The sequence below is a fragment of the Diospyros lotus genome, chromosome 11 (genome assembly GCF_014633365.1).
Source record: "Diospyros lotus cultivar Yz01 chromosome 11, ASM1463336v1, whole genome shotgun sequence".
NCBI lineage: Eukaryota > Viridiplantae > Streptophyta > Magnoliopsida > Ericales > Ebenaceae > Diospyros > Diospyros lotus.
Window position 1 is genome coordinate 28,020,578 of NC_068348.1, and position 27,152 is coordinate 28,047,729.

Sequence of the window (27,152 nt, forward strand, 5' to 3'; positions counted from 1 at the left end):
TCACTCGTCGTTGTCGAAGCATCAACCCTAGGCCCCTAAGTCTTTGGCGGCTAACCCTCACCTCGCCATCGACGCATCGTCGTCCTCGTCAGACCCAAGCGTCTTCAAGCCCTTCACCGTCGGCTTCTTCCCCACCCAAGTCCAACACGACAACACCCAACCCCCTTGGTCGTTGAAGCATCGAGCCTAGCCCTAGGTCACCGGCTAACCGAACCCTCACGTCGCCCTCGCCCTCGCCCTTGCCCTTGCCGTCAGACCCAAACACCTTCATCGTCGGCTTCTCCCCAGCCCAACACCCATCCCCCCTACACTTGATAGTCCGAGGCCCAGCCCACCCCCTGGCTGCACTCTCACCCTGCAATTAAAACACATTAAAACTTTTATATTTTTTTCTTTATTTTGGTGAGAGGTTTATACTCGTCAGTGTACGAGTGCAGTTGTAGTCCAAATTTATATTTACTGGATGAGTCTAAGTCGTCCACTGAGAGATTTATTTATGGCAAAAGAAAAAGAATGTCACACACACGCACACGCATTTGGACAAATTGACAACAAGGTTTTTTATAGTTTTTTTTTAGACAACATATACTGGGAAATAAAGTAAGACAGAAATTGAAATAAATACTGAACGTGAGAATATGAAATTGGATAGTACTTGGGTTAAGACAATTTCAGCACCAACCCGTTAATTTCCAAATTTTAGCAGAAAATATTAGCAATATTAATTTAATTTCAGATATGAGAGTTTGTTATTAAAAACAATTAGAGATGATAATAGTTCTAGTTTAAGTAATCCTCATACATGATATGCGAGATTCTAATTTAAGCAATCATCATAAATTCAATTGCAATTAATACACAAAATAACTAAATTAATCATCTGGGTTTGGGTATGATAGCATTTTCAATTCTAATAACTCCCATACATAGCATGGAAGCTCTAAGTTAGGTTTACGCTTCAATCCAAACCTAGTGATTTTTCAATAATTAATGCACACTCATACTGAAAATTAAATTAATGTTACTCATTTAAAGCACAAGTTTCTTTGGGAATCATTGGCGTTGGACACTGTCATTGTCTTAACCCAAGATTGGATTTAGCTAATCATCTCCATTTAAAAGTTAATTGACAGGAATTTAAATGACGTAATTTAGATAACAGAATTTAAATGACAGGAATTAAAATAGCAAAAATTAACAGGCCATTTAGGCGGTGGATAATTAAAATATAAGAATTAAAATTGTAGAAATTTAAAGGCATAAATTAACCGGCCATTTAGGCGGTGAATAATAAAGTAACAATAAATAACATAAGAATTTAAAAGAAAAAAGAAAGAAAGTAAGTAAGATCACAAGAGAAAATAAGAAAGAACAAAAGCAATTCTCAAAGAGAGAATTTTGAGAAAATAACTAAACTTTGATTCAAGAATAATAATCACACTTACAAATGTAACCAAGTGAGCTATTTATAGCCCACAAGATGTAATACAAACCACACAATTTTAATTATTCAACTAAACATAATTATATCTAATGAGCACTCACACACTTAAAATTAAATGGATTTTAGCTATAATACACATCTAATATTAAATGGATTTTAACTAAAATACACACTTAATAAAGCACTCATAAAGTTAAATAGATTTTAGATATAATACACACCTAATAGTTAAATGGATTTTAGCTAAAAAACACACATAATAAAGCACTCATAAAACAAATATTTAAAAATAAAAAAATAAATTTCTACAATTGGGTTTTTTATCTTCATTAGGATTAAAAATAATGCTTGTGCCTTCTCTAAATGATATCTTCTATGGGTTGCCCAAGTTAGGCCTTAATTCTTCATGAGTTTTAATTCTTCATAGACTTTAATTCTTCATGGGGTTTAATTCTTCATGAGTTTTAATTCTTCATGGGGTTTAATTCTTCATGAGTTTTAATTCTTCATTCTTCAATTCAATTTGAGTCTCCAAGCCCACATTCTTTATGCCTACAAACAAGCAATTGAGTATTATTAAATTATATAGATGCTACATGCATACACTCCATTGAGTATATGTATTATGTTATAATATATATATTATATTTACATATTTATTATAATATATTATATATTTATATATATTATATATATACATTACACATAACTATTCAATTAAACCAATTTAAAAATCAAAATGGGGGTTATAATTATAACAAAATTAACCACTAATCACCCCCACCCTATCGAATGCGACAGCAAACCCTCAGCCATTTCACCATCCTCACCATCAATATCAACAATCTGGTTGGTTTCGACAACTTAGGTGTAAAGATTCGAAAAAAAAAACTAAATTAATTAATTTAATTAAATTATAAATATATAATAATTAAATAAAAAAAGAGGAAAATATAAAAAGAAAAGGGGTAGGCGCTCGGCAGCCCCCCCCAAACAGAAATCAACTTTCTCTCTCTTTTATTTTCTCTCTTGCTCTTTCTCGGATTTTCTTCGATTCCAAGCGATTGAACCGTTCGATCTTCGATCCGACCTCATTTTTACCGTTAAAGCGCCCCTGATCTACAAAGAGGTTAGTATTTTGGCTTCATCTTTTCGATTTTTCTTGTTGTTTTCGTGAAATGTGGGTTGAGGCGCGATGGGGTTTTTGGCCGGATGTTTGAGGTTAGATCTATGAAGATCCGACCGTTGGGTTTCTTTGGTTTTTGGATACGATGGTCGGTTTGCTTGAGGGAGTTGGGTGGCGGTCTTGGATCACCGGAAATCGCCGGCCACGGTGGCCGGCGACATTGGCAGTTTATTTGTCCATTTTGGCCGAGAGTTTGACTCTAGATCTACGAAAATCTAGCCGTCCAATCTTTCTTATTTTTGGGTATGTTGCTCTCCTTGGTGCTGCGCACCTCGGGGTAGTCTCTGATCGTTGGAAAAATGGCCGACGGCCGGCAAACGGCAATGGCCAGATTTCGCCCCTATTTTGGCCGAAAATTAATTCTTAGATCTATTAAGATTTGACCGTCAGATGGGTTTCATTTTAAGGTATGTTGTTATTCGTGGTGAGGGCTTCGTATCGGTATATGGATCGTCGTTTTTGGCCTGCCGGCGGTGGTCGCCGACGGTGGCAGTTTGCTGGGAAGGAAAAGAAAGAAAAGAAAAGAAAAGAAAAGAAAGAAAAGAAAAGAAAAAAAAAAGGAATAAAAGGAAAGAAAATAAAAATAAATAAAATATAAGGAAAAAAGAAATGAGGGCTTTTGGAGTTGGGCATGTCGGGTTAGGTTTTAGCCTAGGATGGCGGGGCCCGATTGGGTTTTAGGATGGCCCAATGTGTTGGGCATGACTAACCCAATTGTGGCAGCCCTTGGGCTGGCCCACTCGGCTTGTTCTCCCTTGTCGCTTGTCCGTAGACCTAGGATGACTTGGTTAGATTGGTCCTACTCGGGATATCGAGGTTGGTCTAATTTGGGTTCTCTTTAGGTCTCTTAGAATTGGCGATATGATTGGCGAGTCATTTTGTTGATCGGAGTCCTAAGGATGAAGCCCTATTAGATGACTCGAGGTCGAGTAAGACTGACCCCAAGTGCGTTCTAGGCTAGCCTATGAGGATGATGTGGGTTTATTTTGAATCCTGATTTCTGATGGATTCCTTTTACTCTGAGGCTAGAATATTACAATTTATTCCTTTTAAATTATTTATTAAATTATTAATTAATTATTAAGTTTTTAAGAAAATTTACCAATTTAGTTATAAATATATATATATGTATGTATTTTTGATAAATGAGGAATTTAGATAAAAAAAATATATTATCTATATTAAAAGAAAACTAGTTTATGGGTAAATATATATATATATATTATGATATTGCAGCCTATAAGTGGGTGTGTAGTTCCACTATACACTTACGCGTAACATGCAAGGCGAGGCATGATGACGTAGTCGATGGCTTAGCTCGACGAATTCCATGACGCCAGATTTGAATATTGTGCGGGCCAAGGTATTAAATAATCAATTCATGGTGTTAGGTAATGGTTAGGGTTTTTGGTAATTCCATTTCATCGTTACTCTTGTTACCTAAATGTGACCACCCCATTCTATTTATTGTAGGCTCAGATTCTCAGGATTTTGTTCGGTCTTCTCCCCAGACTCGGACTCGAGTCATCGTTTCCCAGGCGAGTAGACATGATATGTTATGTTTACCTTATATTATGCACGTATATACTGTTTCATTCATAAATATTATAAACTTGTACTGATTTTTATATGCATAACTCGTACATGATTTTTATATGCGAATCATAGAAAAATACTCTTAAATGTTTCTAACTTGCATGAAATATTTTCATCATACTAGGAGAGACATAAACTGAAAGATACCCAAATTGATTTCTTGTTTTGAGAATGTGAAATATTGAATGATATGGTGTATTTTAGGCACCACATGAAATGATAAATGATTATGACTTGTGCATAAATTAGGGTATCATTTGCATTATTATTAGAGGACTATCTAGTAGATTCCCTGGTGACTCACAGCAGGAAAAGATCATGGTACTGTGAGGCTTGGCATGCCAAGGCCATGAGAGACACGGATAGTATGTTTCAGCACTGCTATCACGTGGGCCTTTATAATGATATTATGTGATGATGATGTATGTGCCGATATATATACTTGTGTGCATGTGTATATAGGCATTAGGCCAGTTTCTACTAATGTGTCCTCAGAATCAGTGCATGCATCTCATATAAAAGTATAGGGGACTTAGGTGGTTATGGAACAATTTATGGGGGTTGTCTTTAGGCACCTATTTTTCCTACACTATGTTTTCCTTTGAAACTTCAAATTATTTAAACTTATGGTTCATATTTCCGCTGTTTATACCGTTATTATGTTATTGTACTCATGATGATCATTCTAACATTTTTATTGTATACTCTCCTAGTGGGCATGACATACCTTATACTCGCGAGTCCACAAGACTCACCTCGTTTTATTAAAAATATTTTCAGGGAATTCTCTTTTTGATTATTGGTCTAGCAAATCTTCTGATATGATATCAAACCCTCTTTTGAACCTTGATGTGATATAGGATGCTCTGTGGAGACATACACGTGTTGTAGAGTCTGATGCTTTGTCTTTTATTTTTGTTGGCACATAATTATGCCAAGGGCCCGAGGTACGAGAACAGATATGTATTTATGACAGCAGTGTGATAGATATTTTGTACAGCTGCTGTATATGGAATATTGAGATATTATGTTAGAAGGTGAATTGGTATTTTATTCATGTTCTATATCTTGTCAGTAGTATTGTCTTATTCAAATCGAGCTAGAGAAGAGGCTTACTAGTCCATTGTGGGGCCATTGGGCCTAGGGATTAGTGCCGGTCATGACATATCAGATTTCGGGTCGTGACATTAGGAGTGAACGATCTTGCGGGTATCGTCGTCATCGATTTGAGAAGGTAATACTAATACGATTTCGACAACTTAATCAGTTAATCGTCATATAGTTTTGATTGTCATGTCTGATCTGGTTGGTAATACGATTTGGTTCGTTTGATTTGTTTAATTCATTGTGATTTGGTTCGTTGTTTCTCTTTTGCGAATTTGTTGGTATCACTAATCTTAATCGTCATGTGGTTCTGATTTGCTCATTCAAAAGAGTAAACAAACAACTTAATCGTGTGATTTGGTTCATTGATGCTTTGACTTGGCTTTGTGAATGTGCTGTTATTAATATATAGAATGCACTGTTAATGGGATTTTTGTGCAACTGTGCTTTCTACTTTCTGTTATTGTTATTGTTTAATTTGTTTTGTTTTCTGCTATTATTGTTTTGATATATAAGTGAATTGTGCAGCAAATGCAATGAATGTTTTTTCTGTTTTGTTGGTTTTTAGTGTTACTGTTTGCTGTTGATGTATAAGTGAATTGCACCGTTACGTGAATTGTGCAGCAATGATATATAAGTGAATTGCATTGTTAATGAATATTGTCATTTTAGTGTTTTTTCTATTTTAATATCTTTTATGTTAGTGTTTTCTGTTTTGTATTGATCAAGTGAATGTTTTGTAGCATATTTGTATTGATCAGGTATTTTTTCTGTTAATGGATTTTTAGTGATACTGTTTGCTGTTGATATTAATGTTTTTAGTGTTTTCGATTCTCTTTTTGGATTACTTTTCGATTTATTTTTTGGTTCGGTTAGTCTACAGTCCAAATCGATTAATTCGATTTGGTTTATGAAATATTTTTTTGGTTCGGTTAGTTTAAAGTTCAAATCGGTTATTTTGGTTTCTGTTATTTCGGTTAGTGTATTAAGTCGGTTCAGTTCGATTCGGTTCGGTTAGGCAAAAATGAGGCGGTTCGGTTCGGTTATAACCGAATGCACACCCCTACCAATGACTAGAACTTTACTATCCACTTGGCTTTTTTGATTTTTTTAATTTTTTGGTATTATTGTCTTTTATTTTAATTAAACATAAATTAATTAAAGTTTAATTCAATTCTATTAAAGTTATAAAAGCTAAACTACATTGCTTTACATCAAAATTAATGGTGTTAGCTCTTAAAACTAACAAAGGGATGTATGCAAACAAAATTGTAAGCAAAGACTTCTAAGAATAATTTTATAGTATAAAAAGTATCATAAAAAATGTATCAAACTAGAGGGTATATATGAAATTTATTTTATTATTTATGTTATTTCATATTAAAAATATATTACAAAGCTAATTTTACTTGTTCTACATAAACAAACCTAAAATCAAACTTATAATGACTTTTAATTTGCAATTTATAGAAAGATTTATATGAAGCTCACTTAAAGTTTATTTGAAATTTATTTAAAACCTGTTTCATGTTTAATATAAAGAAGTTGGGTTTGCGCGTAGGCTCGAGTTTGACAATTTCTTAAATCAATAAACACGATTCTCATTTTTTAACTCAACTCAACATCGGGTTAGAATTTTGACCTAATAAAATTCTTAATAAACAAGTCTAAGTTTTAATGTCCTTAGACTTGTTTGCAACTCTATTCAAGTATTTATGATAAAAATAAATTTATTGATAATAATATAAAATCATGTTAAATATATTTATAAGTTAACTTTATCACCAAGGTATCATTTAAAAAAATACCACTATCAGTTGACAACACACTTGATTAGATTGAAACAATAAAGATTTGTTTGATATGCACTTTATAATTAGCTTTATGATTAAAAAGTCAATAGAAAGTTTGAATTTTAATTATTATTTTATAAACAACTTTTTAAATGAACATTTCAACTAATTTTTTCAGTTTCCACCGACACTTGAGAAAAAGTTAAAAGATTTTTAATAAGATTTTTAATAAACCCCACTTGGAAAAATGAAAAGTTAATGCTATTTGTACATAGTATTTTGATATTATGTTTTGATACTCATAAAATTATTATTAATTTTTTTAAAAATTAATTATAATTTTGTAAGTACCAAAACACAATATCAAATTTCATTATCATTATTTTTTTATGATAATAGATAAGTTGAATTAAATGAAATTATTCATTTAATTTAATATATATTAAGACAAACATATAATACTTCATCTACAAATCTTAGGACTAATAGTGTGGTTAACGAAGCTTTGATTTGACAGCAAGAAAGAGACATTGAGAATCTTAAGGTCTCATGTTAAAGTTGTATTATGTGCAATTTTTTTTTTTTTTTTTTTTTTTTTGGGGGGGGGGGGGGGGGTGATTTTTCTCCAATGTGTTGAATTTTTGTACTTTAAAAATATTTAAATTGTTATATTTTTAAAAGAAATGTATATTATATTGATAAAAAAAAGACTAATAGTGTTTGTTAATTTTTTGTTCATATTTAAATATCATTATAATTCAATATATATATATATGCTGAATCTATAATTTAGGATTTTAGCATTGATGAGTTAAGAGTGAATCATAGAATAATTTGACAATCAAACCAAATTATATATTATTATTATTATTTGAAAACAATACACGACCAAAACCTACCGCAGTATTAAGATTCATAAATATCTGAACAAAAATGAAGAAACGAAAAAATACAAACACACACACAATGCAACAAAAATAGAAAATGGACACACAACGTTTACGTATTCCGATCAAAAGATTCTACTCAAGGCAAAGTTTCACCCTAATTAATCCACTAAAATATGTACAATGAATTACAACAGATATACAAGATGAATCATAATCGTCTTACCAAATCAAGAAGATGAATCAAACAGAGTATAAAGCTCAAATCAACCCAAGCAATCACAGCACTCTCAATCTCACCAATCTCTCGCCCAAACAATTAGATATACAAGTGATACACACTTACAGAGATTGAAATCAAAGATTTCTTTTCATCGAGTTCGTCTTTTTAATTGTCGAGTTTGCCGGTTCTTGTTTCTAGGGTTCTCTGTTCTCAGATATGTTTGTGCATAACAATGTGCAAAAAGTGATTGTTTAATTGCCTAGCGAAAACTTATATACAAGGGGAGAACAACTTGCATCCATCCGATTTAAGGCTTCTAAAGAAATTAAGGGCCCATGTTTTAACCGGCCATATTGTGGCTTTGTTTGGCAAAACGATTTGACTCTTTATAAGCTATATTAATAACTTATAAGTTGTTAAGAAAAGCTAGTGAGGTGTTTGGATACACCTCACCAGCTTAAATGCTTGGTAGCTTAAACGCTACCGATATAGCGTTTTACAAAAGCTATTGGGATATAGCTTTTCCAAAAAGCATAGCTTTTGTAAAACGCTGCTTATTTAAAAGCTAAGTTGACCAAGTAATTTACTATTTTAGCCCCATATTTTTGTTAATTTCTAGTCATACCCTTCATCTTCTACCTTTACCTCTCGTCGCCTTTTTCTTCAGCTACTTATTCCCGTCAGCTACTTCATCATCTTCTACCTCTGGCTCTCGCTGCTTCCCGTCGACAATCGTTCCCATCGACCCCCATCAACAACAAAAGCCGCCTTCGTCCCCATCGCTACTCCCATTGTTGTAGGCCACTGTCGGCCCATTGGTTGCTGCCCATCGCCATCTGTGCTTCGCCTCCTTTCATACCCGTTATTGTTTGTGCGTATGTATATATATAAGTATGTGTATATATATAACAATATATTATATATATAACACATAATAATATGTATACTAATATTGTATTAATATATTTTTAATAATTATGTATAATTTATCAATATTTAATGATAAATGTTTACATCATTCAATAACATGTCTATTTTCGTCTTTTTATCAAGTTATAATAACTTATCAGCTTTTTCAAAACAAATACATAACTACTAACTATTATCTTAAAATCACATTTATCCAAATACATCATCAACTTAAACGTTACCCAATTTAAACACTATGGCTACCTTAAACACTATTCAGCTTAAAAGTTTTTAAAAAAAACGCATAGCCAAACTAGTCTTACATATATACATAATATATATAAACCAAATACTAATGAAATGCACATGAAATGAAACTCAAATTAACTATTAACATATTCAATTATTTTGAATCATATATTAACAATTATTATCACAGAATTCCTACTACTGTAGGTGTCACCTCCTTCAATCACGAGCAAACAAAAAACAGTTAAAAATATTTAGCATAAGGATGATAGAAAATTATAATTTAATAATAATATGTCATGTATTTATAATCTCAATACGAAAATAAATTGAATTTTAAATTTTTCACCAATCAACATGCATTGAGATCATAAATCACACGGTATGTCATTATTGAGTTGCAATATTACATTAACATGATAATGTGATATAATTGTTATATAATATTAAATATTTTCTCCAGAAATAATGGTTGTCAGTGAGAGAAAATATTTTTGTATTTTTAATACACTATATTAACGAATAAATTCAAGACTTGGTGTGGTTTAAGATAGAGTTAAAACTTTGCTTATAAAAGGTTTGCACATTTTTGGGTGTAACAAAATCAAAAATTGATTATTAAAGAGTTATCATTTCGATAATGCTTATTTGTACATTGCATTTTGACATTATATTAGACATTCACAAAATTATAAATATTTTTTTAAATAATTGACAATACTTCTTTATAAAGTAATTAATTACTTTTAAAAAATTATAAATAATATAAAAATTAAAAGTATTTCTAAATTTTGAGAATTATACTCTTTAGGCTATCTCCAAGGCTTTGCTATTTCAATTTGCTAAGTCAAACATATGGATCCAACCCCAAATTGATGCCTTTAGCGGAACTTGCAATCACAAAAAATTTGGCGAAGTTCAAAAGTATCATCGCCATTTCAACGCAGAAAAGACCAACCAAACATGACAACCAACGGAGGAAGACGAATTAACAACCAGATTTGACGGTTGCAATGACTAGCGAAAGCGCCATCGACTACAACAAAAAGAATGACTGGCAGTGGTGCTTGCACGACTTGTTGTTCATCGTTCTTTGTGAATTTTTTATCTGATTTTTTTATTTATTTGTGTATTGAATGAGTGATATTATATATTTGATTATTGATCTGTGTATTTGATTACTGATTATATGTATGTGCGTATCTGATTATTTTGTGTATTTAATTATTTATAAGTAAGTTAAAATAAATATAATTAGAGTTTATTAATAAATAAATAAAATATAGCGTGAAATAAAGAAGTAAATACGGAGTGTGGTTGGAGTACGTACAATTTTTGAGATAAAATCAAAATAGAGAGTAAATTATTTATAATATAATAGGCATTGAAACAAAGATCCCTATTGAAGATAGCATTATGTATAGCAAAAATACTTAAAATTTTTATTGTGTTTATAATTTTTAAAAAGTAGTTAATAATTAATGAAAAATGTTATTAGTTTTTAAAAATATTTATAATTATGTAAATATGAAAAATAATATATACAAATATTAGATGGATTGCAAAAGGTTCGAACTAGTGCTGCAATTTAGAAAATAGAATTATTGTTAGAAGACAGCATTTAATTAGAAGACAGCAATAAGACTGCATTTAGCTAGAAGACAACAATAAATTTGAAAGACAAATATCACATGGATTGCATCGAATGTTCAGATTTGAGTATATAAAAATGTGTTTGTATTCAGATTTATCCAATGAATGTATTAGAGGGGAAAATTACTTATCCTTAAAGATTAGTTAAGCAAAACTTGAACACCTTATATAAATAAAAAAAAAGAGTGACCAAGCTCAATCATGTCACCGACAAAGTCCTAAACCACCCAAAATGATTGAACGTTAATAGTGCCTTAAAATTAATGCATTTAACACAATTGTCTGGGAAAGAACCTGCCTTAAAATTAATGCATTTGACACAATTGTTTGGGAAAGAATCCTGAAAATAAATGAAAGATTGTCCTCATTGAGTGATGGAGTTTAATTAAAATAAAAAGAAATTAGGATTTGTTTAAATTGGGAAAGAATAAACAAAACAAAAAATATTGGAAAAAATAGGATTAGTTTGATTTTCAGTAGTCAAAATTACAAAGGAAATTCGTAATTATTTTATTTTAATATAATGTATATTTTATATTATATTATTAATATGATATATTAGTACTTAGATTATTATTTTACACTATTAATGATATAATTATCTTATACTGTTATTATTCTTGAAATTAGATTGAATTCAGTAGCTACACTTATTGTCCAAACAAGTGGGCGTGTTACCCATAAAGAAAAAAAAAAAAACACGTGGATGGGCTTGATTGGTCAAGAAGATAGCGCCCAAATAACTGTAATTTAGCTTGCTGAGTATACTTACGATGTCAAGTCCCTTTTTCAGATCTATCTTCATAAGGATTATGCTATTTGTACATAACCTCATTTACAAATGGATTTACAGATAAGGGAAAAAAAAAAAAAAACTATTTTGTCTCCCTCTTTATTATCTCAATCACCATCTTACCTCTTTCTTCTCTCTCCCTCCTCCTCTCTTTTCTTTCCCTTCTCATTCCCCTTTCAGCACCGCCCGCTGACGCCCACTGCTACCTCGTATCTTGCCTCTTGCCTGGCCCATCGCAGCCTCACCTCTCGACCAGGCGCTCGCCTTGCTGAGAGGCGAGGCGATGATCGGCCAGGCAAGAGGCCAGAGGCGAGGCGACCAGGCGAGAGACGAGCAGCGACCAGGAAAGGTAGTGACAGGTGCGAGGCAACGATGATAACTAGCGACTAGGCAAAGGCTGAAGAGAAAATGAGAGAAAGAGAGAGAGAGATGATAGGAGAGAAGAGAACTCGTGAACTTCTAGTGATAAATCTTTAATTTATCGCAAGAATATCATTTTGTAAATCACCTATAAAACTATTTTCGTACAAATAGCATTTTCCATCTTCATATGAGGTTGGATTTGAATTTTAAAACAATTTATCACCACTTTGTCAACAAAAAGAGAGGAAGTACTTATTTTTCTAAAATTTAAAAAATAAGTATTTATATTTTAAAAATAAAAATACAATAATAATAAACAAGTTTTTAATGAGATTAAGATTTGATGTGATATTAATTTTATCCATAAAAAAAACATTTGAGGTCCAATTGTTCCTCAGCCTCATCTCTCTAAATAATGTCAATTCCATGTTGGCCAATTGAGGTCCAAATCAATGGAAGATTGTGATGTGTGGGGGCACAGAAAGAGATTGCAAATCCTTTGTTTGGTGGATTGGGCTACACCCTAATGCAGACGGAGGTGGCTTTGTCTAGATTAACATCACCGGAGAAGATGACTGGATTGGGACTTGGCCCACCTTAGCTGGTTGTTGAGCCATTTCCACCCGTTTTATAAGTCGCCAAATTGGCAAAAAATGTTAAAAAATTGAAGCTTGATGTTCACATTTAGATCTATGATTTTGAATTTTTTTTACAAAAGCAGTACCCACTATAATGCTGTTACCTAGGATGCTTACAGTTTGGCACAGCTATATGTTCGTTTAATTTGCAAATGAAGTATGTGTGATGTCTTAGGAGTTTTGGGGTTTTAGGTTCAATTTTCGTTTCATTTAATCGTATTCAACTGAATAATTGATTGATAATTGGAGTGTATTTAATTTTAGGGTCCCTAAAAATAGTTTATTTAATTTTATTGCCAATTTTCATGTACTTTTTTTTGGGATTAAAAAATAAAAACTAAATATTGTGTTTGGTAATGGTGTTGTTTTTCAAAATTATGACTATTAAAACAAAAAATTACGTTTCAATGAAATATTATGTATTAATTAATTTTATAGTTTTATTAGATTAGATGTTGCTGTTCACTTGCCGTTATCTTTTGGATTTGTTGTTTAATGTGTGTAATAATCAATGTTATTAAAGGTAAGCTTAGTCGCGAAACTCATCTTTGGCGTCTGGAATGCTCCCAAAAAGATGCAGACATGGGCACACCTAGACCCTCAAGCACAGTCTTGAGCTTAAGTGCACATGGCTTGCTTTTTTTTTTAATTATTTTACTGTTTAAGTTTTTATTGTTATAATTTTTAATAGAATCCTAATAACAAAAGGATATTTTTCATATTTTAATTTAAATTATAACTAAATACTAATTAAATAATAAATTATTAAAAAAATAAAATAAAATAAGACCTCACAGCCAATAAAAAAAAAGAAAGAAAGAAATCTATCAAACCAAATAGACTCTCGAAATCTCCTTTCTTCAAGTAGTGCATTAGGGTTGGTAATGGTTCGGTTTGATTTCGATTTTTGCTAAAACCATAATCAAATCAAACTTAAAATACTAAAACCAAAACTAAACCATTAACCTAGTGGTTTTAAAAATTAAAAACCATAACCATATCATTCGGTTTCGGTTTAACCATGATTTTTTTAGTTTGATCTATATCAACAAAAAAAGACAAATATTTGCAAATAGCATTCATAAAAAAAATTTATAACTCCACAATAAACGAAGACAAACTCTAATAAAGTTAAATTTTTCTTACGTAAAGTTACAAATTAACTTCAAACTTCTTGGATAGAAAATCATATCTCCAAACCTATAATTATTAATATAATATCCCGTATCGAGCGATAGAAAGGACTGAAACAACTTGTAGTGGCCCACTACCGGATAGTCCCGCTAGCATAGGATATCCGAAAGGAGGTCATCACAAGTGTGATATAGAACAATAACATACAACACCATAATACTATCCTTAGATAAACTCAGCGGAAGCTAACATAAAGGTTTACAACATCTTAGACCATAATCTAAACAAAATGAAATACAAGGGCACTAACAAATTTTACAACATAAAATTTCCTCACACTTGCCCTCATCACAAATGCTAACATAGACCATCTAATTTGGAAGGTCTCTGTACACTTCTAACCCTGGGCTTTAGCCCCACTGGGCTCGCCCTCAACCACTGCTCTACTTGTACCTGGAATGACATGAGAGTAAACAAGGTGAGCCACAAGGCTCAACAAGTGTATTTATAAAGCATGGAGATATAGAATCAAAGGCAGGGATAATCAAGATAGAATAAACAACTCTATGAGAAGATATTAGTATAACGCGACTCATAAGTTCTCCGTTTACATTAATTTCCCATGCCGTGATTATTACATGTATTATGCACTCGTTCCCATGCTCATGCATATGCACCAATAGTAGGGAATTTTTCCACATAATTCTCAAGGCTCTCACGGCCTATATATATATATATATCCATTCATGAATATATATGCATCATGAAAATACATCAACAAATGATAACAATTTGAGCCACGCCTTCTGGGTTGATGGCCACTTCACCCGCGTCAAGCGCTCATAGGATATCCTTTCTCATCCACGGACTTAGCCGTCGCGCAAAATAATAGGTGCGCAAATCAGTATAATCATGCATCACATATGCATATCTCCATTTCATATCAATCCTCAATGATTAAGAAAAATCTCAAATCATGCTTAACATGCACAATTACATAAATTAAAGTGTGCACTATCTTATGATCACAGGTAAAATTTTAATACATTTATTTACTCATACTTATAGAAATGCCCAAACCAATATTTACGGTATATTTTTACCCCAATAATAATCGCAAGGAATCAAAATTTATACATGCAAGAAACACTAAATCTTGCATGACACTAGACCCTAATGAATAAATGTCATTCCTTAAGAAATGTAGGGTGACACAAAACCCTATTTAGATTTTTGCAATGTTCAACAAGAAAACGAATTAATATTGCAAGATTTATCGAAATAAGGAAAATAAAACCCTTTTATCCAACAGTGAGGGTTATCAAGAATAATTCAAAAAAACAATGGAAGAACTATACAAAAATCATAATTCTAAACGTAGGAAGGATAGACTACATAGGAAGAGTTGAATAAAAACATATTTCAGAAATTTCCAGATTTCAAGCATATTTTCAAAAATCCAATCTGGGCTCAATATTTGGTCAAATACCACAAACGATATACCAAATCAAAGCCTAATGAGTCTAGTTTCTGGAACATCAACTGGATTTGAAATCGGAAATAACCACAAGGAGATATTCCACAAAAACCGAAACAAGGCAGAATTTGTAACAGTAATTTACAGAATTCTACATAGAATTCAACAAGGTTGTTATGGGTACAAATCATAACCAAAAATTTCAAATCTTATACCGAATCGAAGCCCATGAAGTCTATTTTATATAAAAAATAAATGAATCACAATTTGGATATAACCACAGAGCATTATACCCCAAAAACCGAAGCAAGAACAGATTATTCAAAAACAGAGCAGAAAATTTCCAGATTCTGGGCAATAATTTACAAGGATACTGTAGGCTCAAAACGCAGCCAAAAATTCTAAAAAATTTACCAAATGAAGATTATCAAGTCTAGTTTATACAAAAACAAACGGATCTTGAATCGGATATAACCACAGAGAGTTATACCCTAAAGAGTACAACAAGGTCAGTTTACTCGAAAGCAGTAAAATTTCCAGATCTTAGCATGGATTTACAAGGCTATAACATGATCAACTATTAGTCAAAAAATTCGATTCTTGTGTCTAAAATGAAGCTTAAGATGTCTAGTTTACAACCCAACAAACGGATCTCAATTTGGATATAAACACAAGGATTTATAGACCAAAGAACATAACATGGTCAGTGAATCCGAGAATAAGAATTTAAGAGCAACAACTTAAAAATGAAGGAAACAAGCCTTCTAAGATGGAAACAAGGTTGAAGAACTTGCATTAAAAGATAAACAAGAGAAGAAGAACTTACACAATCATAAGGAGAAGAAGAAGAAGAAGAAAGATCTTGCGTATGAAACAAGAAGGAAGGGAACTTGCCTTAGATGGTTGCAAATCCAAAGAGATGAAGACACCCCTTCAAATTGAAAATTCAATATTCTCCGCTTGAAGCTTCAATGAAGAAGAACAATGGAGGAAGAAGAGACAATCAGGAGAGGGAGAAGAAGAAGGGAACAAGAAAGTAAGAAGAAAGAAAAGGAGGGAAAAATGTGGGAAACTTGTCTCCCAACTCCTTCCAATCCATCTCCCTTTTCATTTTTCCTAATTTGCCCCTCGTACTAATACACACAATTCACATATCTTTTACCCATTTTGGTCATTTTACCATTCTCTTAATCTTTTTTTTTCTTTTTAATTAAGATACCATTCTCTATGCCCATGGCCCAAGCCCAAGTCAAAATATATAGCCCAAGCCCAAGTCAAAATATATGGCCCAATCCAATTAAGGCCCAATGGACTTTTCTTGAGATTTGGGTTCAACCCAATTCATTTACACTTAAGATTTAATTATTTATCAATGGTCTAATTCAAATAAGGCCCAAACCCATTTAGCCCACAACTTTGAGACTTTTTCACACCAAATATTATTTTCATTAATTTACCCCCATTACCAACTCATATAATATTCTTAACAATTAATTAATAAAGGCAACAACTCTAATATGCAAACTAAAATACCCATAACACCTAGACCCACTAACGGGTCGTTACACAACTTACCTTGATGGGGCTACACGAACTTTCCAGGGGGGTCACCCATCATTGGATTACCCCAGGTCAAGCACGTTTAACTTAGGAGTTCTTTGCCAACATTCAACCCAAAGGGTATCCAACTGGTGTTGTTTCCTTTCTTACACTATCCTCGATATATACTAACTTCTCTGGGCTCTCGGGATATTACATTCTCCCTCCCTTGAGCACATGACGCCCTCGTCATGCGACCTTACAACTAGTCTTAGACCTTCTCCCATTTGGAGGCTGCCATCCTAGAAGCCTGCCAAAAGTCGCTCCTTGTACAAGCCCTCGAGCCCCGGCGCTAGGGCCGACAATTTTTGACACGACCCGATTACACGACACGACACAACACAGAGTTAAGCGGGTTAGGGTTGGGGCTAATCGGGTTCGGGTCATAAACGGGTCAACCCGTTTATGACACGGTTATTTTCGTGTCTTAGGCGGGTCAACCCGCCTAACCCGTTTAGACACGAAATGACACGTTTAATTAAACGGGTTGACCCGAACACGTTAACATGATTATATACGAAATGACACGTTTAATTAAAAGGGTTACTGGGTTGATTTGAACACGTTAACACGATTATACACGAAATGACACGTTTAATTAAAAGGGTTAGTGGGTTGATCTGAACATGTTAACACGATTATACACGAAATGACACGTTTAAGACTAATTTATAAGAAAATAAATTAAAAACAATTATAATATTAAAAAAACTATTATATATTCAAAAAATTTATGATTATAATTTAATATTTATAATTAGTAGATCTAATATGTAAATTTTTAAGTTTTTGGATCTCAAGGTTAAAAAATTTATAAAAATGATATATATATATACATATAGAGAGAGAGAGAGAATTGAGGAAGAGGGTGACAATATTCAAACTATTAATCTCTTGCACTATGAAATAGACATTTGATCAAGAGTTATTCATAATATTTTAGAATTAATAATTAAATTTTCTCCCTTTTAATAGCCTATATGAATGTGTAAGATTGATAATAGCTTTATAGTAATACATGGATCAACTCTTAAAAAATTTGCGTAATCAAGTCACAAATATAAATTGTTAAATAATTTAACTTTAAGTTATAAATTTAAATACCAAATAGTTTTAAAATTTAACTATGTTATTTTTTTAAATAAATCTAATATACATATATATTTTATTAGAATTTTTAATAAATTATTGGATTTTTCAATTAAAGAGTCACGAAATTCATTTGGGCAATTATTAGTTGATGTTATATCATTTCTCTAAATTTGATCTCTAATCAACAATTATGAGATATTAGCACTATGGTCAAATCCAATTTGAATTTAATAAAAAAAAGTTTATAATAATTAAGCAATATAATTATTTTAAAAGAAAAGGACAAACCATAAAACTGATAAAGTAATCGATGCTTAATGATGACGATAGTTACCAAACACGATAGGTCCCAGCTCATCGATGTTATATGGGAGTGCCATCTGACTACTGTTAGTGTCATCAGGGTGAGGTAGAGAAGTAGCATCGGAGAAACTAGGGAGTAAGACGTTATCTGTGATGATGGGAAGTTCGGAACTCTAATTTGAGTTTGGATCACGTTAAAGATCACGGGCGATTAAAGAGTCACTAAATTCATTTGGGCAATTATTAATTGATGTTATATCATTTCTCTAAATTTGATCTCCAATCAACAATGATGAGATATTAGCACTATGGTCAAATCTAATTTGAATTTAATAAAAAAAAATTATAATAATTATTTTTTTATTTAATTTATAACTATCAACTCAGTTACATCTATAAATTATAATGATAACTAAAAAATAACTAAATGTATAAAGATTAAAAAAAAAACCATATTAAGAATTCTAAACTTTACAAAATGGATTCATAAACTAAGAGCATTGTAAGAATTTTAGCCTATTATGGTAAAATAATCATGATAGATTAAATTTTGTCACAAAATATATATTTTTTCTACCAATCATAAATTTTTTTCGTGCAAAATTCAAAGAACGAGTAAAGTTGCAACAAACCATATTTTAGATTATTATTTTATTAATTATCATAATTATAAATTATTTTAATGAATTTTAATCAAATAATTAATAATATTATTTATATTTAACAAATAAATATTTCAAAAAATAAAAATAAAAACCAAATTCACCCCCCCACCCAATTTCCTTATTCCCGAAACCCTAATTCCCTAAACTCCCCCCCCTTTTTCTCTAATTCTTCCCCCCCACTGTCGGCGCCTTCTCTCTCCCTTTCTTTCATTCGTTGCCCTAGCCGGCTAGCCCTACCTCTCTCGCTCCGTCGCACCTCGCCCTCTCCATCGTCGTCGGCTGCTCACCTTCACCATCGCTCGCTGCTCGGTCGGCGGTGGCTCGTCCTCGCCTGCTCGCCTCGCTGCCTCTATCTCCTCTTCCGCCTTCATCTCCCGCCTCGGGTCTTCACCGCCGCCTTTGTCTCCCGCCTCGGGTCGTCGCTGCCGCCTTCGTCTCCCGCCTTCGGTCGCCGTCACCGCCTCCTGATCCGCCTCCAGTCATCATCGCAGCTGCCTCAAGAAACCGTAAGGCTAAACTCCCCCCTTTCGATTTCCCTCTTTGCCTCGAGTCGTCCCTCTTTAGTCTTTGGTTAAGAGTTTGATGATTCCATTTGTTCTAGTCAGTTTGGTAGTTAATTAAGATAAGCCTTTTCTTTTTAATTGAATCGTTTCAATTTCTGTAGGTATTTGATATTTCAAACCAGAAAAGGGTATTTTACTAGTTATTTGGTTTCTGAAATTTGATGGGTTTAAAATTCATGGAAATTCTCTGCCATGTGTGATTTTGTAGAAAATTTTTCTGGGCGATGTTGTTGAGGTGAATTCCTAGGAAAATTGGGAAGTTTGAAAATGATTAAATCTCTGATTTCCTTTTGGTTGGCACAATTGGTTCTATTCTCTGTGTCGTATCTTATTAAATTGGACCAATATAGAGAACATTAACATGGCCCTTGCACAAGGATGACATGCACAAATTGAGAAATGGACCAAATTTTAGTTATAAAAAAAAAATTCCTTTTAGCTTTAATGGAATCTTATTATCACATAAAATGGCAGATTCACTTGTTTTTATTTTTTCTTTCCTTGGCAATCTGATGGTGGAAAGATAAATTGCATAGTGTGCTTGAAATTACTTGTATGGATGCTAAGTCATGGGATTCATGGGTATCCATTTGGAAGAACTTATTCTTTAAATGCCATTCTTTAAATAAACATTTAGTACGAGGTCATGTCTATATGCAGATGGATCCTGATGGCATTCAAGTTAATCTTGAGTCACAGTCTGTTTCTTCATTAGGCACACATGAAGATGATGATAATGTGATTGAGCTAGAAGAATTAAAAGTTGATGGAACTTCAAAAATGGATAGTAAAGGAAAGCGCAAGAGGAAGTTAACTTCACAAGTGTGGATGTTTTTTGATAAACTAATAGAGAAATCGGTGGATGGAAAGCAAAGGTGAAAATGTAAGAAATGCGGTGCCATATTTATTTGTGAAAGCAAGTATGGGACAGGTAATCTTAAACGCCATAGTGAAACTTGTGTTAGAAAAGACATTGCTGATATTGGACAATTGTTGTTGAACAAAGATATGTCAATGAGGTGCACCAAATTTGATCCTGATAAGTTTAGAGAGCTGGTTGTGGCTGCCATTGTTATGCATGATTTGCCATTGTCCTTTGTTGAGTATGTTGGTGTTAGGGCATTTTGTTCTTACCTTAATCCTAATGCTACACTTGTCTCTAGAAATACTTTGAAGTCTGATTTGCTAAAAATGTATAAGAAGGAGAAGGATAAGCTGAAATGTGTACTTAAAGAGGCACCAGGAAGGTTGTGTTTGACTTCTGATTTGTGGACTTCTATCACTACAGATGGGTATATTGCTGTTACTGTCCATTTTATTGATAATGATTGGGTTTTGCAGAAAAAAATATTGAATTTTTCTTTTATGCCACCTCCACATAGTGGTGTAGCTTTGAGTGAAAAGGTTGGTTTGATTTTAGAATCAGATTGGGGAATAGAGAAGAAAATATTTTGTGTTACTTTGGACAATGCTTCAGCTAATGATGTTTTTGTTAGCTTATTGAAAAAGAATTTGAACTTAAAAAAGCCATTTGTCTGTAAAGGAGAATTTTTTCATCTTAGATGTCGTGCTCATGTTTTGAATTTGGTGGTGCAAGAGGGATTGAAAGAAATTGATGATTCTATTCACAAAGTTAGGGAAAGTATTAAGTATGTTAGAGGATCCCAAGTGAGAAAACAGAAATTTTTAGAATGTGTGAAGTTTTTGTCTTTGAATGCTAAGAAGGGTTTGAGACAAGATGTTCCTACAAGGTGGAATTCTACTTATCTTATGCTTGAGAGTGCTCTTTTCTACAGACGGGCCTTCAACCACTTAGAAATAAGTGATTCAAATTATAAGAATTGTCCATCTCAATTTGAATGGGATAGAGTTAAGAAAATCAGCAGTTTCTTGAGTGTCTTTTATGACATTACTTGTGTGTTTTCGGGGATAAAGTATCCTACTGCTAACTTGTACTTTCCTTCTGTCTTTACGGCATACATGATGTTGAAAGAGCACATGGATTCAGAAGATGTGTACTTGAAAAATATGGCTAATTTGATGATGGCAAAGTTTGAAAAATATTGGTCTGAATTTAGTATGATTTTAGCCATTGCAGTGATACTAGATCCCCGATACAAACTTCAATTTGTGAATTGGGCTTATGAAAAAATGTATGGAGTTGACTCACCACAATTTGACAATGTCAGTTCAAAGTTGCATGAAATTTATGATGAGTACAAAGTGTCTCCGTCTCCTACTCCAACCTCTCAAAGCAAGGATAGTGATTCCAACCAAGAAGAGTCATCATTTAAAAAGGGTTTGTTTAAGGTAATATATTATTTTTCCTACTTATTAATTAGGTTGCTTCCATTCCTTTTCGTTTACATGTGGTTGTAAGTACTTATTATTAATTATTTTCATGTTTTAACTTATTAGCAATTTGATTCATTTCGAAGTAAAGATCAAACTCGAACTCAAAAATCACAGTTGGACTTATATTTGGAAGAGGCAAGCATTGATAAAGAAGAAAATTTGGATATTTTATCTTATTGGAAAGCAAATCAATATCGGTATCCAGAACTTGCTTTTATGGCTCGAGATATTTTGAGTATTCCTGTTTCCACAGTTGCTTCTGAGTCCACTTTCAGTACTGGTGGTCGAGTCCTTGATCAGTATTGAAGTTCTCTTAAACCTGAAATAGTGGGAGCACTCATATGCACTAGAGATTGGATGTTTGGAGAGATTGGTGATATTTCTTTCTAGTTTGTTTTACAAAATTTATTATTTTATTTTCTTCATTACTTTTAATGAATGAAAAAAGTTGATGATTAACATATAAATTTTTTTCTTGCAGAAAATTCGGAGTTACATATGGTGGAACTAACTGAAGATATCATTCAATTGGATATTTCTAAGGAAAACACTTATTCAATTCAATGCTCTAATTCTTTAAATGTTGATTAGATTGTGTAATATCTAATTTAGAACATTTTATTTTATTATTGGATGACTGTATTTTATTTTATTGTTGGATGACTGTATTTTATTTTATTGTTGGATGACTATATTTTATTTTGCATATTAGATGACTTTTATTATGTGTTGATTATTGAGTACTCATATTCATATTTTGACAGGTTAAACGTGTTTTATTCGTGTTAATAGGTTTTTATTCGTGTTAACGTGTCGTGTCGTGTTAACGTGTCATGTCTGTTTAATAAGTGGGTTACCGTGTCGTGTCGTGTGTGATAAACGGGTTAAACAGGTTAACAAGTGACACGATATGATACGTTTAATTAAACGGGTTAAACAGGTTAACAGGTGACACGACACGACACGTTTAATTAAACGGGTTAAACGGGTCGTGTCGTGTTACACGTTTAATAAACGTGTCGTGTTCGTGTTTAAGAAATTTGACACGATTATTAAACGTGTCGTGTTCGGGTTAGCCTGATACGTGTTATACGTGTGTCTTGACACGACACGATTATGACCCGCCAACTCGAATTGCCAGCCCTACCCAGCGCCACTCCTCGCCCTCATCGAACCGTCTTTTCCAAGGGTCAGCTCTGATACCACCTGTAACATCCCGCATCGAACGATAGGGTCATTACAGTTAAGATCATTAAATTAATATTTGCATAATTAAATTATAATTTAAGCTAAAAAAATTTAGCTACGAAAGTTAATACCTTCATCAACAACATTAATATCTTTTTCGTAAATTGATGCATATCCATCTGAAATGAATGGGCCAACTCCATCTAACAAAAATATAAATATAAAAAGTAAATTAATATAAAAAATTTAAAATCTTAATAATAAAAAATAACTAGTAAATGAAATAAATTCACCTTTTTCCACTTCATTTGACAACCAACTTTGGGCACATATCAATGCTTCTATTGTCTTTGGATGAAGTCGATTACGATGAGGACTCACCAGTTTCCCACTAGAACTGAATGACGACTCCGAAGCAACAGTAGATACAGGAATGGCTAATATATCTCTTGCAATAGTTTGTAAGGTAGGATACTTCACCCGATTCACTTTCCACCAAAGTAAAATATCAAACTGTCCATTGTCAACTATAACATCTTCATATAAGTAAAGGTTAAATTCAGTTATGAAACTAGTAATCTTAGTACTTTTTCTCTTTTTAAGAAAATATTGATATTCATCATCAAAAGAAATGAAATTCTCTCTTAAAGTGATGCTCCCATCCAATGTATATTCTTGGTTATTCACATCATTCACTTTGTTCTTTTTAGTGTGATATTCCTCCATCAAATCATAACAAAGGTACTTGATGCTGCTAATTTGTTCATCATAGTCATAAGGATAGACCTTAGAAGAGTAAAAATCAAGAAAAGTCATCTTATATCTAGGATCTAACACTGCAGTTATAATATTCTAGTATTTTGAGAATAATAATAATTAATTTTTTATTTTTAACATCAATTAGAGATTATAATTGAAAACAAAAATTAATGGGTTTAGAGTTAGTGAGTTAAGTTGGAAAAATAAAGACTAAGTAAATGGACTTAAAGTTAGTGGGCTAAATTAGAAAAATAAAGACTAAGTAAATGGGCTTAGAGTTAGTGGGCTAAGTTGAAAAAAATAAAAGGCTAAGTAAATAGGTTAATTAGTAGGCTAAGAAAATATGTTTAAAATTAATGAATTAAATAAAAGAATAATCTATTTAGAAAAAGATTTAGTGAAAAATAATTAAGGTGACAAAATAATTAAAGATAGTAGGTGAAATAATTGAGAAATGTGGGAGACAAATTAAGGTGTGGACAAATAATCGAAGATAATGAGTGAAATAATTGAGAAATATTGGAAACAAAGTAGAGTGTGGATAAATAATTAAAGATTATGAGTGGGATTTAGTGAAAAATAATTAAGAAAAATGACAAAATAATTAAAGATAATGGGTAAAATAATTGAGAAATATGGGAGATAAATTAAGGTGTGGGCAAATAATCAAAGACAATGAGTGAAATAATTGAGAAATGTTGGAGATAAAGTAGGGTGTTGACAAATAATTAAAGATTATGAGTGAGATTTAGTGAAAAATAATTAAGAAATATGACAAAATAATTAAAGATGAAGAGTGAAATAATTGAGAAATATGGGAGACACAGTAAGGTGTGGATAAATAATAAAAAATAATGGGTGAAATAATTGAGAAATGTGGGAGACAAAGTAAGGTATGGATAAATAATTAAAGATTTTTAGTTAGATTTAGTGAAAAATAATTAAAGATAGTGGGTCACTACAATTATGTTAAGTTTAATTCAACCTCCTATAAATAGAGGAAACTTGAAAGATTTGAACACTTAAATTAGAAGAAGAAAGGTTGAAAGAAAGATTTGAGAGTGAGAAAGAGATTTGAAAAAGAGAAAGAAAAAAAATAGAGAGAGAGAGAGAGAAAAAAAATACCAAAAATAATTTCTAGAAAAATCTTATAGACTGGGTTTAATAGTTTGTGTGAAAATTTGTGGTAAAAGGTATTGTTGGATGCGCAAATCGAGGATTCGTCGCAATATAAAAGAATACCGAATCGCTCCGTGGGAAGGTGAGTTATCTTAAAAAATTTCTTGAAAAATTTCAAAAATATAAAAATGATATTTTAGAATTTTTGATGATGAAATTGGAAGAGAAATGCATGATTGGTATTTATTATAAATTTTTGAGGCAATAGATGCTTGAAAATCAAAGAGAAAGTGAGAAATAAATAGAATATGCATTCTGAAAATTATGAGGAAATTTATGAGGTTTAGGAATATTGTTTTAGGAATTATTGTGGAGAGAAATTGAGAAAATTTTATGAGAATCTATTTATTTCATAATTTGGAGGAAATAATAGGAGAAAATGAGAGAAATTAGAAAAATTAGAGAAAATTATAAATCTAATTTTCTTAAGTAATTATGATACCCAGGATACGTCAAAGTTCATAATTGAGTATGATTGGAAGTTCGATACGAATTTTGAGGCAAAATTATGTCAGGAGTAAAATTATCTTTTTGCAAGGTAAGTGATACTTCCCAACCAAATTTAGTTTTATGAAAATGTTTAGTTTGTAAGTTGTTTGACCCCAAAATCTGATTTTAAGTAAATAATTTTATCATGTTGTCATGCCTTGATATGAGTATGTCATGTAGTTTGCATTTACATGTTTGATGATGAAATATGCATATGAGCATGATGAGATTCACGGTCATACGTTGCATGGGTTTGGGATTAGGTACTGGCTCCGTTACTTTGCCAAGGGTGCACCCATACACCTCAATCTGGCAGGGAGACTAGAAAAATGATGGGTAATCTTAAGGTGCAGTCAACCTAAACATGAGAGTTATGATGTTATGTGCATTGCATACATACATGAGCATTAAATGTTTTGTTCTCTTACTTAGATGGTTCATCATCTAACTTGGGTTTTGCCTCTGGAATATTCAAACGTTCCAAAAGAAGATTGTAGCAGAAACGAGGATGAATGAGGCATGTAATGGCACTTAGCAAAGTACATAATGAGTTGTATGATCAGTTGAATGTATGTTATGTAGCTCATGTATTTATGTCCTGCTACTTTGAATTCTGAACGTTTGAGAAATGATGATGTAAAACCTTATTTAGGGTTAATGTTAGTTGAGAACTTATGTTATGTATTAAGTCATGTTGAGAAATTTATGTTCCCGTGATGTAAAGAACTGATTTATGATTAATGTTATGATATTAGGTTCAATTCTTGTTTCCACTATTGATGTTTATGTAATTCTTTCTCGAAATAAATGTATGAAAATTTTGGGATGGATAAAAGCAATAATACGATTTAGTTTTAGTAGTATTGAAAAAAAAATTTATTATCCCAGAATTATCTTAAGTTTTAACGCGCTCGAAAAACGGAGCGTTACAGCAACAACACCCATCAACTTATGAATCACATTCCAATATGCATTAAACTTATCTGACATACTTTTTGCCATTGTACTAATCACTTCATTGAGAGACATGACCCACTCATTCAATGTTAACTTAATCTTACAAATTATTGAAAAGTACATATTAGCAATTGGATATTTTGTCCCAAAAAACAACTTAATTACATTATAAAACAACTCCAATCTATCGCAAACATCATTTGCAGTTTCCAATCTTTCTCACTTGGCACATTCTTATATTGTGATTCAAACAATTTAAGTCGAGGAAACACATACTTGTAAACCAAAGCAGTTTTAAGCATCACATAAGTAGAGTTCCATCTAGTAGGATAATCCAAACCCAACTTTTTAACACAAGACACTTTCATTTGTCGACAAACTTCCTCAAACTTTTCTATTCTTTTTGGAGATACTGTCCAAAAAACTACACTTTCCCTCACATTATCAATGTCATGCTTAATCATATCTAAACCAATCTTAACAATAAGATTCAAGATATGGGTAGAACAACGCATATGCAATAAAGATCCACCATTCAAAAGACATTCAACATT

General features: G+C 32.2%; 1 protein-coding gene and 1 non-coding gene across 2 annotated transcripts; both read left to right on the forward strand.

The window, feature by feature from the left end:
- Positions 1 to 19,979: 19,979 nt before the first annotated feature.
- LOC127813789 (U6 spliceosomal RNA) lies at positions 19,980 to 20,085 on the forward strand. Its single transcript, XR_008026195.1, has one exon. It is a non-coding gene; the product is annotated as a U6 spliceosomal RNA (small nuclear RNA).
- A 246-nt stretch (positions 20,086 to 20,331) lies between these two features.
- On the forward strand, positions 20,332 to 22,332 carry LOC127812820 (zinc finger BED domain-containing protein RICESLEEPER 2-like). The gene is made up of 3 exons (XM_052353348.1): positions 20,332 to 20,546; positions 20,637 to 21,981; positions 22,090 to 22,332. The coding sequence occupies exons 1-3, from the start codon at positions 20,332 to 20,334 to the stop codon at positions 22,330 to 22,332; spliced, it is 1,803 nt and encodes a 600-aa protein (XP_052209308.1).
- Positions 22,333 to 27,152: the final 4,820 nt, after the last annotated feature.

Excerpts from the sequence above, each read along its gene's own strand:
- LOC127812820 (XM_052353348.1), top strand. The coding sequence starts at position 20,332 with ATGGATCCTGATGGCATTCAAGTTAATCTTGAGTCACAGTCTGTTTCT. Across the intron at positions 20,547-20,636 it reads TCGGTGGATGGAAAGCAAAG|AAAAGACATTGCTGATATTG; the intron begins GTGAAAATGTAA and ends AACTTGTGTTAG. Across the intron at positions 21,982-22,089 it reads TTAAAAAGGGTTTGTTTAAG|CAATTTGATTCATTTCGAAG; the intron begins GTAATATATTAT and ends TTAACTTATTAG.